This window comes from Betta splendens, chromosome 10 (genome assembly GCF_900634795.4).
Source record: "Betta splendens chromosome 10, fBetSpl5.4, whole genome shotgun sequence".
Lineage (NCBI taxonomy): Eukaryota > Metazoa > Chordata > Actinopteri > Anabantiformes > Osphronemidae > Betta > Betta splendens.
In genome coordinates this window covers 14378416-14390095 of record NC_040890.2, presented here as the reverse complement: position 1 = coordinate 14390095, position 11680 = coordinate 14378416, and the positions used below count along the sequence as shown (strand labels likewise).

At 43.8% G+C, this 11680-nt stretch overlaps 2 protein-coding genes across 2 annotated transcripts; both read left to right on the top strand.

Moving 5' to 3' along the window:
• The first annotated feature begins 16 nt into the window (after positions 1-16).
• tmem35 (transmembrane protein 35) lies at positions 17-2456 on the top strand. Its single transcript, XM_029164741.3, has 2 exons — positions 17-567; positions 1339-2456. Exons 1-2 carry the CDS (start codon positions 448-450, stop codon positions 1702-1704), a joined length of 486 nt encoding a protein of 161 aa, XP_029020574.1. The 5' UTR covers positions 17-447; the 3' UTR covers positions 1705-2456.
• A 402-nt stretch (positions 2457-2858) lies between these two features.
• On the top strand, positions 2859-11401 carry cenpi (centromere protein I). Its single transcript, XM_029164343.3, has 20 exons — positions 2859-3136; positions 3667-3804; positions 3907-4025; positions 4186-4293; positions 4468-4516; positions 4616-4662; positions 4900-4989; positions 5083-5214; positions 5378-5533; positions 7039-7159; positions 7360-7451; positions 7537-7654; positions 7866-7930; positions 8023-8132; positions 8746-8881; positions 9378-9502; positions 9831-9879; positions 10224-10439; positions 10797-10838; positions 11114-11401. The coding sequence occupies exons 1-20, from the start codon at positions 2965-2967 to the stop codon at positions 11195-11197; spliced, it is 2169 nt and encodes a 722-aa protein (XP_029020176.1). The 5' UTR covers positions 2859-2964; the 3' UTR covers positions 11198-11401.
• Positions 11402-11680: the final 279 nt, after the last annotated feature.

Here is an 11680-nt window from a genome sequence, read left to right as displayed (position 1 = left end):
TGAACTTAATTCTATAACGTGCTTTTTCTGCTTTTCTTTGGTAATGACAGATTTATATATCTATATATAGGAGTAAATACTTATTCAAAGACTGTAAATTATGGGATGTTTTGCTTTTTATATTTTTATTTTATATGTGTCTCAAATGTGAGCTTTCAGCTTCTGGGGCCCCTTAGAGTCCAGGGCAGGGGCCCTATACGTTTACGGGCCTTTATTGCAGTAGATGCATTATAACAGTCTGCTAACACGGACAGGTTGAGTTTGGCAGTAGGTGAATCTGTCAGAAACGGAAGCGCGGAGCCGCGTCTGAGCGGCGGATGCGGCGCACGGGGGACCGGAGCGCCGCCATGTTTGTGCGCCTGCTCCAGAAGCCCATCCCCCTGGCGCATCTTCACCGGCGAGCCGTCCGACTCTCCTTCACCTCGGTGGGAAGCGGCTGGCTGAGACATGGCCTCACCAAGGACGGTCACCATCGTGGCGCTGTCGTTCGCGCTGGGCTTGTTCTTCGTCTTCATGGGCACCATCAAGCTCACTCCGCGGCTGAGCAAAGACGCGTACAGCGAAATGGTGAGTGGGTGCACGCGCGTCTGTGGGGGTAAAGGCCATTGTTCCGTGTGGGCTGCTCAGGGTCGCGGCATGTGGGGAGACGCTGACCTCAATGAGACAAAGACGGAGAACGGATGCTGCCTATCGAACCGTTAAACCCAAATGAAGCTGTGCGATGGTTTTTCTTTTATTGCTGCGTCCCAGTGGAGAACCGTTCACGTGGTTCCTCTAATAACCTTCAGCACATTAGAATAAACCTCAAAATCACCCCGTCATCGGCATTCAACGTCCTCTGGTCAGCATCGATAAACGTAATCATCCGTAGCGTTTCTACTATCGGCCCACGGAACCGCCGAAACGCGCTGAATAATGAATGGTCGAGCAGACGCCGCTTTCTTGTAACGTGCGGCTTGCGATACGCAAACGTACGTGAGCAGGTGTGTAAATGATCGCCGGCCGCTCGTGCCGCCTGTGCCTCACGTGTAATGCGAAGAGTAACGTAGTAGCAGGAGACTAATGGCGGCCATTCCAGCAAATTCTGCGCGATGGACCCGCAGCTGATGCTCACGTGTGCACGTGGGAGCCGATAGCTGGAATTGGCTTTATTCATAAGGCAGTTTATATTATCAGGACGATTCTTTATACGTGTATTCTTAAACCATGGATAATTAGAATGAGGACTATTTGTCCTTTAACGCCACAATCACGGGGTCTTTGTGTGAGTTTGGATGAGTGTAGTTAAAAGTTGATGATGATGTAATAGAATCTCTACTTTTTCTTTCATCCTCACAGAAAAGAGCGTACAAGAGCTATGCCAAAGCATTGCCGGGCCTGAAAAAGATTGGGATCAGCTCGGTCCTGCTCCGCAAGATCATCGGCTCCCTGGAGGTGGGCTGCGGCGTGGTGCTGACGCTGGTCCCCGGCAGACCCAAGGACGTGGCCAACTTCCTGTTGCTACTGGTCATGCTGGCCGTCCTGTTCTTCCACCAGCTAGTAGGGGACCCCCTGAAGCGCTACGCGCACGCTCTAGTCTTCGGCATCCTGCTCACCTGCCGGCTGCTCATCGCCCGCCAGAGCGACGACCGGCCGGAGAGGGAGGACAGTAGAGAGGAGCAGCACCTCAACGACCAGGAGAAGAACAAGGTCAAGCAGTCTTAAGAACTGGCGCGTTCCTGTGGATTGTAGGAGGTGATATTTGGAAGGAAGCAATCACTCTCAGTAATAGTGGCCATCACACACATCCCCTGTCCCATCCGGCTGGCTGACGGACAACTCACCCACTCTGCAGTCGTAATAGGAAAGTGAGAACTCCTGACCGTTCACCTCCGCGAAGCCGTGGAAACTTTGAAGAGCTCACAATAGCCAATCAATTTTCTATTTAATTTAGTCCTACACTGCGTTAAATGTTTGTGTTTATGTTTTGAATCAAGCGTGAAAGCATGTTTCACGGGGCTGTATAATATCAACGTAAACAGAAATCAGCACTGTTAGAAGAATTTTCTACTAATTGTTCATCAGTTTGTACTGCATATCCAAGTTGTTTTAATGCAGTATTTATTGCAGGTTTTCAGTTTTAATCTTGGACATTTGCAGAAATATGCATGAAATCATTTCTCCTGAAGTAAAACGTGCTAAGTATTGTCTTGTTCAGTTGTTAACTTGTTTATCTGTTTACCAGAAGGACCGCTCACGTTTCTGCTGTCAGCTTTGACAGCAGACTTAACCAAATCAAAACCTTGTTTTCATTTTACATTTTGTTACTGAAGTTTTAAACTCAGTCTCTGTCTTTTGAAGATTTCATTCACCCGTTAGGTAACTAAGGTAATTAAGTCTCAATTGAAAACCTGGCAGTTTTGAGATTCACAATTTTTCTGTAAATGATGAAACTTCAAATAAAGAGTTGAAGGTCAGGCTGGCTACATGTTGTACGTGCAACCTTGCGTTTAATTCAGTGAAATGCTATTTGATCATCCTCAATTTGAAATGCAGTGTTTATTATTTGCATAAAGGGGCCTTTTAAGTTAAACTTACCTGTAGTTGGTGCAGTTACTGGTATTTTTGTCATGTTCTTGCAAGGTTTTGATGTAGTTTTCTGTAGTCCTCATACTGAACCATTATTTTTATGCACTTAAGCACATACTACGAAGGTATTAGATGATGGCCGACAGCCTACTCTAATTTCTCTTTTTAAAACAACTGAAACCCTTGAATTACTACCAAAGCCTCCCCTACGAGAATGTTCGAGTTCCGGACTACTAATGGGAGGGGAGGAGGACTACAACTCCCGAGAAGCCATAGAGCGGATGTAGCGTAGTGCGCAAGCGCAGGGAGCAAACGGTCGCGCGGAGGATTTGAGTTTGGTTTGAATGGCTGAAGGCAGGGTACAGCGGGGCGTATTAAGGTGATAGCGATGTAGCGATGGCAGAAATGCTACACCTGTCGGTTACATCGGGTTCGGACTCATCGGCCCTGAGCGACCAGTCTGCGTCCAGTCGGGTCGGCAACAGAAGTCTGAGAGTCGCAGAGAAGGAGCGCAGGAAGAACGAGGCGGAGGACCCGTTTGTTGCGGCCCTGAAGTACTTCTCTGACGGTAGGAGTCGGCCCAGACACAACACCTACCGTTAAGTAGCATTAGTTAACGTTAACTCCCTGAAGACACACGGGATAGCGAGCACCGGACAAAGACAATCGTTCTATTTATTTAAACTCCGTATTGACTTTACTTTAAACGGGTTATTGGACTGGGAGCTAATGATGCTAAGTTATCGACCGCTAACCCAAACAGAGCTAACATAAACATTGGCTTGAACCTCTTATTGAACCAGGAGCTAATGATGCTAAGGTATCGACTACAAACAGAACTAACAAAACTGTTAACTTAACGTTATTTACAATAGATGCAGAGAGGTGTTTGTGGCAGATGTTCTCTGTCCGTGTCTTTATAAACAGCTGATCGTTCCCTGCTCTACAATGAGGTGACTCTTGTGTTGTAAATCCTCAACGTTGGCCTGGTTAAGTTCACATGAACTCTTGTTTCTTAGAGGATTCGGGGCTCCATGACTTGTTGTTATTACTGCTATTGTTCGTTTTCTGATGTGAGCTTTTGTCTCCCTTCTATAGTTGAAGCAGGAACTCCTGTGGTAGGAAACGATGACTTTGAGAACAACCTGGTGCTCGTGGAGAAGGTGGCCTACAGCAGAGGACTTCACCCAGAGGCCATCTCTATTATGTTGGAGTTTGCGATGAGCCTCCGTATGGGTGAGCTAGTTTCGCAGCAGTCCAGGTCCACCTGGCACATATAGAAAGTGAATGCTAATAAACTGGACAATCCTTTTCATACCAGCATATTTTTTTGTGTAGGGACCACTCCGTGTGTCCGGATCCTGAAGTGCCTGATTCCTGCCTCTGTGGTGCCACAGGAGGCTGTTGTCAGGGCGTGGGTTTGGCTGACTGTCGGTAAAATACCCACCAGCACTCAGGTGAGTTTTAATTTTTTCTTTAGATTAAAAAAAATTATTAATCCTTAGTAAACATTATACAGTGTTGAAGGTTAGTTTTGATTCTGAATGTGTCATTACCAATATTGTTCCCTTATAAATATATATTTATGCTGTTTTACTTTGTTTGTGTAATTTACAGATTCTATTCATAAAGTGGGTGTTGACCGTATTTGACATGATTGATGGAAAGGACCACCTTCGAGCTGTTTATGGCTTCATTTTTAGTTTTGTCACAGATGAAAATCTGGTATGTGTAATGATTTGTTCCTTCACTGTAGTAATAATGTGTTAAATTATTTACAGACGTTTACATAGCTACATAGCCGAATGTGTTTTTTTAATAAAAAGAGACAAACAATTGTCTCTTAGTGTGAATTATTGCCATCATAATGTAATATGAGATGTGATCATTATCTTACAGAGTCCATTCATCTGCCATGTGTTGTACCTTTTGACCAGAAAGGAAAGTGGTAAGTCCACCGTTTTCCATGTGGAATATGGCAGAATATATAAAACATATGACATAAGCACTTTCATTCAATGACTGCTTTATGTTCTGCTCCTTGTAGTCCGGGTCTTCAGAGTGAGAAAGCTGCTGGAGCTACAGTTGAAACTGGTAAAAATCCTGCTCATTACATGTCTTGTGGCCCCATTTATCAAAGCTGCTACAGGATTTCCTTGCTCAGTATAAAAATCCATTTGATGAATTGCAGGAGTTTTTTCTACATTCTGCATATTATTCCTGTAAACAATGACCTTTTGCATGTCACTGTAATTTGTTCATTTGATTATTGGGAAATGTCAGTGGAAAATGCCAGGTACGAAGTTGGTGTGATTGTTTTTGTCTCTCCAGGGAAGGCAGCCGTACCTCTTGCACCTTCTGTCACTTTACAAAGTCTTTTGTCCTGAATTGGTGACGCTCTCTATTCCATCTCGATTAAGGGTTTGTACATAAACTGAGCGTTTAATGGACTTTCACCTGTTATTATACTGGATTAGCAGAATATCTAATTAAAATGTTTTTTTCTTCTTTCAGAGTGGGTTCAAGAACCACAATAACCCCTGGAAATCTGCATTGAGTGCTGTTCAGAAGAGAAATGGTTGCCAAGTTCCTTCCAGCACCAGTTTATTATTTACAAATAAAGATAAGACTGCATCTCGGAAAAGGGTACAGAAGTCTATTTTAGATGTGCTGGTTTATTATATTTATTATCTTTTTTTGTATTGGACATTTTATACTAATTAAAATGCAGCCTACTAAAATGTATTTAAATGTAAGTATGACATCCTAAGCCTGCCTTTAATCATTCATTTATTGCTATACTTCACAGAAACATCGCCACCTGGAATTACCAGCATTGCGTTCTGTAACAATTCAAATGGACCAGACTGCATCTTCTTCCATTAGTAGTAACAGCAGGATGGTGGTTCCCCTGGTGCAGGTCCACTCCTTTGCTGAGCTGCTGGAAAACATACACCGCATAGAGGTCAGTCAAAAGACAAGAATGTCAACATCTGTATAAGGCTAACAAGACAAAGTATCAGCAACAAGTTAAAGAGTTGCTATTAATTCTGACTGGAGATCCTCATACAGTTTATTTCTGCAACTGCTTTCTTAAGTTTGGTGGTAAAGCGCACATTGGATATCGGCCAATAGCTGTTTAAAACCCCTGAGTTGAGGAGTTCTTCTTATCTACTATAGATCTGCTGATTAAAGGTAAAATATCTTAGTGAGGTCTAGTAAGGAGGGGGTCTGAGAGGCCGGTGTGGAAGAATGCATTACTGTAATTAGCTCTGCAGGAACTGTGGGGAGGAAACAGTCTAGAAATCATTGCGGTTAATACTCTTAGTCTGGTTACAGTGCTGAAAAGGAATTTGGCGTTCTTTCTGTTATTACCTATTAATGTTAAATAAATTAAGCCGTCTTTCTAGGCCTGGCGAGATTTGTCCAACGTAGCAAAGCGCAACCGCTTCTTTACTCATTACTGTACAATAAATTTGTGATGCGTCCTTGTGGCCACATGGTGGCGCTAAGTCACTGTTAAACATCAAGAAGAACTTGGTTGGGAGGAAACCACAGCTGAAGTTCCCTGGGGCTGTAATTTGTTAATTACATTAGTGCATAAACCAGCTTCATAGCCACTGCGCTTGTCATTTGCTTTAAAGAGGCCATTGCTCTTTTTACAGATACCATCAGTAGCTTATTTATCTGGTGCCTGGGTAATGAAATCAAAAGACCTGAGATCCGTCTGTGGTACACACAGGACAAAGTTCCAAACAAACGGTCATTTAAAGAGGTCTCTCCATAAATGTCCATTTGCCCTACACATGCAGTGACCGGATAAACTAATATAAGTCATTTTAAAAGCCTTTCACGCTTTAATATGTCGCGCTACATAAATCCACCCCTTTCACTGCCTACAAAGCCGGCGTGAGCAATAAGGACCATGGCTCATCATGGCATCCGTCGCCTTTACAACCAAGAAGGCTCGATTTTTGCTCGAAAGGCAGCTGAGTGTAGTCCGTCAGGGTCATGTAAGTGTTCTCGCGTTGACAAAGGCCCATTGATTATTTCCTACATCACCTGCACACGTGTTGTAAAAAACTGAGCTGTGTCTCTTCATTCTGGCTCCTTTGTTTAATTTGTTTTTTATACTGACAAAATCTCAATATTGGGAGCTGGTCGCACACGATGTGGGACTGTAGACTCTATCCACTGGGATGGAAGAACCATCCCTGCAGTGGCATTATGGGGATTACTGCAGGCTCCAGTTTTAACTCCGTGGTGCATTGGTGGCACCCTCAGGGAAAGCACAAAAGACACGGGCACCAGTTAAGTCCTCAGCAGGTTGAAGGTTTGAGTGGTTTGGATGGAACCCTGACTTTGGAGCTTTTGTAGCAACATGTGTTTTGTTGTTGGTGTGATTATTTTTAGCTTCTCTGTGCCAGTCTTTCATCAGTTCTCCTGCTTTTTTTCCCTCCCCTCCACCAGCTGCCGGCTCAGATGGGTTCACTGCTGGGCTCCAGTCTGGCACTGCAGTACCTGGACTGTGTGCAGGATGAGTCTGCCCTCCTACGTCTGAACTTCTGGCTTGGTTTTGCTCTCCATGAAGGTGAGCGGTGAGATGCAACAAAACGACTCTAATATCTTCTGTTACGAAATTGCACCCACTGCCCGACTCAAAGTTGACTACGACTTGAGCCCAACTACATTAGCATATAACTATTATAGTTTTATCAGTGCTTCTTCAAAGAAAAGTCGTGACCGTGACGTTTTAATATTCTGAACCGGCTTTTTGCTGTTCTTTCTAAGAATTTTTGTTCTGCGGCGATGGCGCCTCCCAGACTTCAGAAGAAGCTCTCCTGTTTTTGAACAAGTTGCTGTCCACGCAGCACTTCCTCCAGGTGAGCGTCACCTTTTATCTCGCACCCGTCACTTAATATTCTGTGCACCCGTGCTAATTCATTTGTCGTTTTTTTTCCCCCACAGGAGGGTTTTTTCAGTTCAGAGGCGTTCCTCTACAAGTTTCTTAATTTTTGGGACGGCTCCCTCTTCCGCCCACAGATACTCGACCTGCTGAGTAACATCCCTGTTGTTCCCAGCACCAGTGAGTTCTTCTCGCTCACGTGGTCACGTCAGTTTTCTTGCTTTGTACCTCTGTCGACTTCATATAATCACATAATTACTCTCTTCCCCCAACCTTGATTTCCTCAAGAGTCTCAGCTGTGTTATTTACATTAACCAGACCTGTCTTATGGTCCATAGAGTGTTGTAAGTGGAATGCACTGAGAGATGTAGAACTTATTCTCTTTTTTTAGAAATCGGGCAGCTTCTGTTTGAGCCCCTCATGCAGCTCTTCTTCACATCATCCCTGTTTTTCAAGGTAGGGGTTTCTCTCTTGGTAACAACGAGCTGGACCGACTACTGTATGTAAAGTGCCTTTCATCTTTGTTGTGTGTGTGTGTTTGTGCACAGTGTGGCCTGATGGAGTGTTTAAACAGTATGCTGTTGAAGTGGCTGACCTGGCACTCAGTTTATGCTCTGGAGGATGACTTGGACATCAGCCTCAACAGCCACACCTCCATGTGAGTTCTGTGACTCTTTAGGCCTTTCCTACAGAGCAACAGGTCTTATCTTTTTGAACACGTTTGTATTATTAGCTATTGAAATGGCAAATGTGCCAATGCATTCAACTGTGTATCGACATATTTCTTTTCTCATTTTGAGCCCTTTCATTTATCAAATCCTTCCATTAAATTTTGTTTGGCTCCAAGACTTGTCCTAATATCAGTTGAAATGATTTGCCAGCTCCAAAATGAAGCAGGTGTTGCTCTCGTGTCAATACCTGGGCTTTATCAGCATCGAGTCCTTGCATGTGTAATCCTATAATAAATCATCCAATAAGTGGAGAGATCCATTTTTATTCACTGCCATTTCCCAACTAGCCCCTGGTATTTAGCTACAGTGCCTTTCGTAGATTAGATGTACAAGTCATTGATTGCGTTTGTGTACACTTTCACACATCAGCCTCCATTCAACGTTTGCCCCTCCTAATGTAATGAGCTGCCACTTCTTTTACAGCCCTCATTCACAAAGTAGTGCTCCAAGGGACCATCAGATGACTGCCGTTACAACTCTGCCTCATTCTTGTTCGATGGTGTTTCTGACTCTGGTGTTTCTGTCTGCCCTCTGCCGTAGAAACATGACCTTGTCCGGGTTCAAGGACTCTGTGATGAAGCTGATTCACTTTGTGGGCCGACTGGCCTCAGTCGGCCTTCAGCTGGAGGGCTGTCACTCAGTCCTCCTCAGCTTCATCCTGGACTTCTACGAGACGGTAAATAAGCTGATACTAAAGGTTGAATCTATTAGTAGGGACAAACTTTACCTGTGCTTTGTTTAAAGTGTTTGAAAATGTTAGTTTCCCTGCTTGTAATGTTTTCAGCTGAGGAGCCTTTTTTGCTCTAATAAAAACTAATGTTGGACGAATTTACCATGGGAGAAACAAAACTAAGATGTTGTCCAACTCTCAGAAACGACTTCAGATGCTAATGTAGTGCCCACATAGACGTTCACATCTCAAATGTACTTTATGCAACCTTTCCTATTCAGCTGTTCTCATATTGGGGCTTAAAGACTTGAGGTTGTCTACTTGCACACTTACAGACTTGGAAAAATACAAGAGGAGACTAATGAGGCGTCACCAAACAGAATTGGAGGCTTTGTGTGTGATAAAGAAATGAACAGAATGGATTATAGAGGAGATAAATCAAAGACCATATGTTCCAGTATCTACGGACTCTTAACTGTGCTATAAACATATCCTCTCCCAGGTGTGTGACACCTTCCTGAAGTACGGGCTCCCCCTCGTAGTGGTCCCCCCACCTGGTGTTTTCTACCCGGCCCTGATGGCCACCGACCCCGTGAGCGTGGACCGACTGGCCTACATTATGCACAGGTGAGGAGCCTTTTCCGTTTGTTACATTATTTATGTTTGACCGATGTTAATGAACGTTACTTGAGGTCTTTTCTCCTTTTTGCACGAATCCAAGCACAATTTATAAGTGCAGACTTTAATAATGGGAATCCTTTTCGATGTCGCTTAATTGACTACACCCCAGGGTTCTGAAATAATATTACTGAAGCTAAGTGTTAAAGTGCAATGGCAAAAGAAAATTGGAACATAATTGCATGATGTATTTTCTGGCAGAGCGCAGAGAATGAACTGCTTTGTAGTAATTGATGATGGGAGGTGACTGGTCTTTTATGGTTTCCCTTTGGTTTAGGTACAAGGTGAACTTGATGTCAGCTAAGACTCAGGAAAAAGTAACTGAGGTAAGACCACGCTGTGAACTGTTGTAGTAACACTGCAAGGATGCATTTTGAATTGTGTTTGATCTAGTAGTTAACCACTGACTTGAGAAAGAAAAATGTACTTCGATTCTCTCTCAAATTATAACGCGAGAGTTTTTTTTACTTCTTCTGCCTCTGTGAGATCTGAATGAACAAATATGTGACGCCGTTACGCTCGTTACGGCACTTTCTGTTGCAGCTTATAAATCACATGTGATTCACAAATGAATCAGCCAAAAAAAAGGAGCAGGAGAGTGATTGAGTTGAGCTTTTCCATACTCCCATTGTGTTGCTTCCTGGGATTCCATCTCCTTTCCTTCCACCAGGCCTTCTACATCAGCCGCCAGACCATCCGGGAGTTTAACCACTACATGGTCGTCATGGTCAACTGTCTGTGGAACTCCAAGATGTTTCATCCGGGCATGGGTGTCCAGCTGGGAGAGGAGCTGCTTCTCAGGAGCAACGTTGCCCAGCACTGGAGGAGCTTCGACCTCATTCACCACCCCGCGTTCCTGAGTTATGCTGTCGACTTTCACCAGAGGGTGAGCTTTTTTGGGACTTGTGCTGTGATGCCGACCAGTAAATGTCCTTATATTGTTTAAAACTTTCTCTAGAAATGATGTTTATTTTAAAGGGAACTTGATTTATCGTCATGCAAGCAGTCTGCACTGTTTGGTTAATAGACTCGGAAGCGCAACGAAGAGACAAATGTCTCATTAATGTGTCTTTCACAGAGGATGCATTAATAGAGAAGGACATTGTATTATTAATGGTTGCTGTATGAGACATCGTTTTCATCATGTTTAATAATACACATCCTTCTTTGGTTCATGGCGGCAACCAGCAGTGATCTTAACATGGTGGCCTGGCAATGAATATTAATGTTCTCTCTTTATCAGTGTTGGCCAGCAAGAAGGGACATGGACCTCAATTCCATAAAGGTACGAGGGGTCACCTTTTCATTTCTGCATTCATCTTAAACCTAATATGTAGTTTGATGTGCATCAGAAATTAGGAGACATTTGAAATCACAGAAATACTTTGATGCCTCTGATGTGACGTGTGTGTGTCTGTGTGTTGTGTGTGTGTGTGTGTGTGTGTGTGTGTGTGTGTGTGTGTGTGTGTGTGTGTGTGTGTGTGTGTGTGTGTGTGTGTGTGTGTGTGTGTGTGTGTGTGTGTGTGTGTGTGTGTGTGTGTGTGTGTGTGTGTGTGTTAGCTCGCCAAGCCGTGGAGCTGGTACCTGGAGTACCTGTACAGTCAGGGCTATGACGGCCTTAAACAGATCGTCCCAGCCCACTAGCCACAGCGGCCGGCTTTGTTCAGACCTACATCAGCAGCTGACGGGGAGGCGACAGGCTGTCCGCACAGCGGAGGCATGAATCACCCATCCGCATCTCAACCACCTTACTGACCTGTACATATTTAATTTTTGTGTTTTTTAAAGCCAATGACTTGGATGTAAACTGAAAATGTTTTTATGTACATAGATCTATCTGTGTTTATAGTTTGTATTCTATTATTGTCCCGGTCATTCGCCATAAGCAGTGAGAGGGTTGAGTTCAGCAAATACACATGAAACCAAGAAGCTGGCAACTAAAGAAAATAGTTTAGGAAGATGCGAAAGTCTAAAACGAGCATTCACTTCATTGTTTTAATTGTCAGTCCTTCATTGTTTAACGTGAACACGCTGATCTTGAAGCAGCTGCTTTCTTAACATTTTTGAAGCATGAGGACGTTTGATTTCATACCGTGTAAAATAGGCTCATCTAAAAGCAAATAAAAC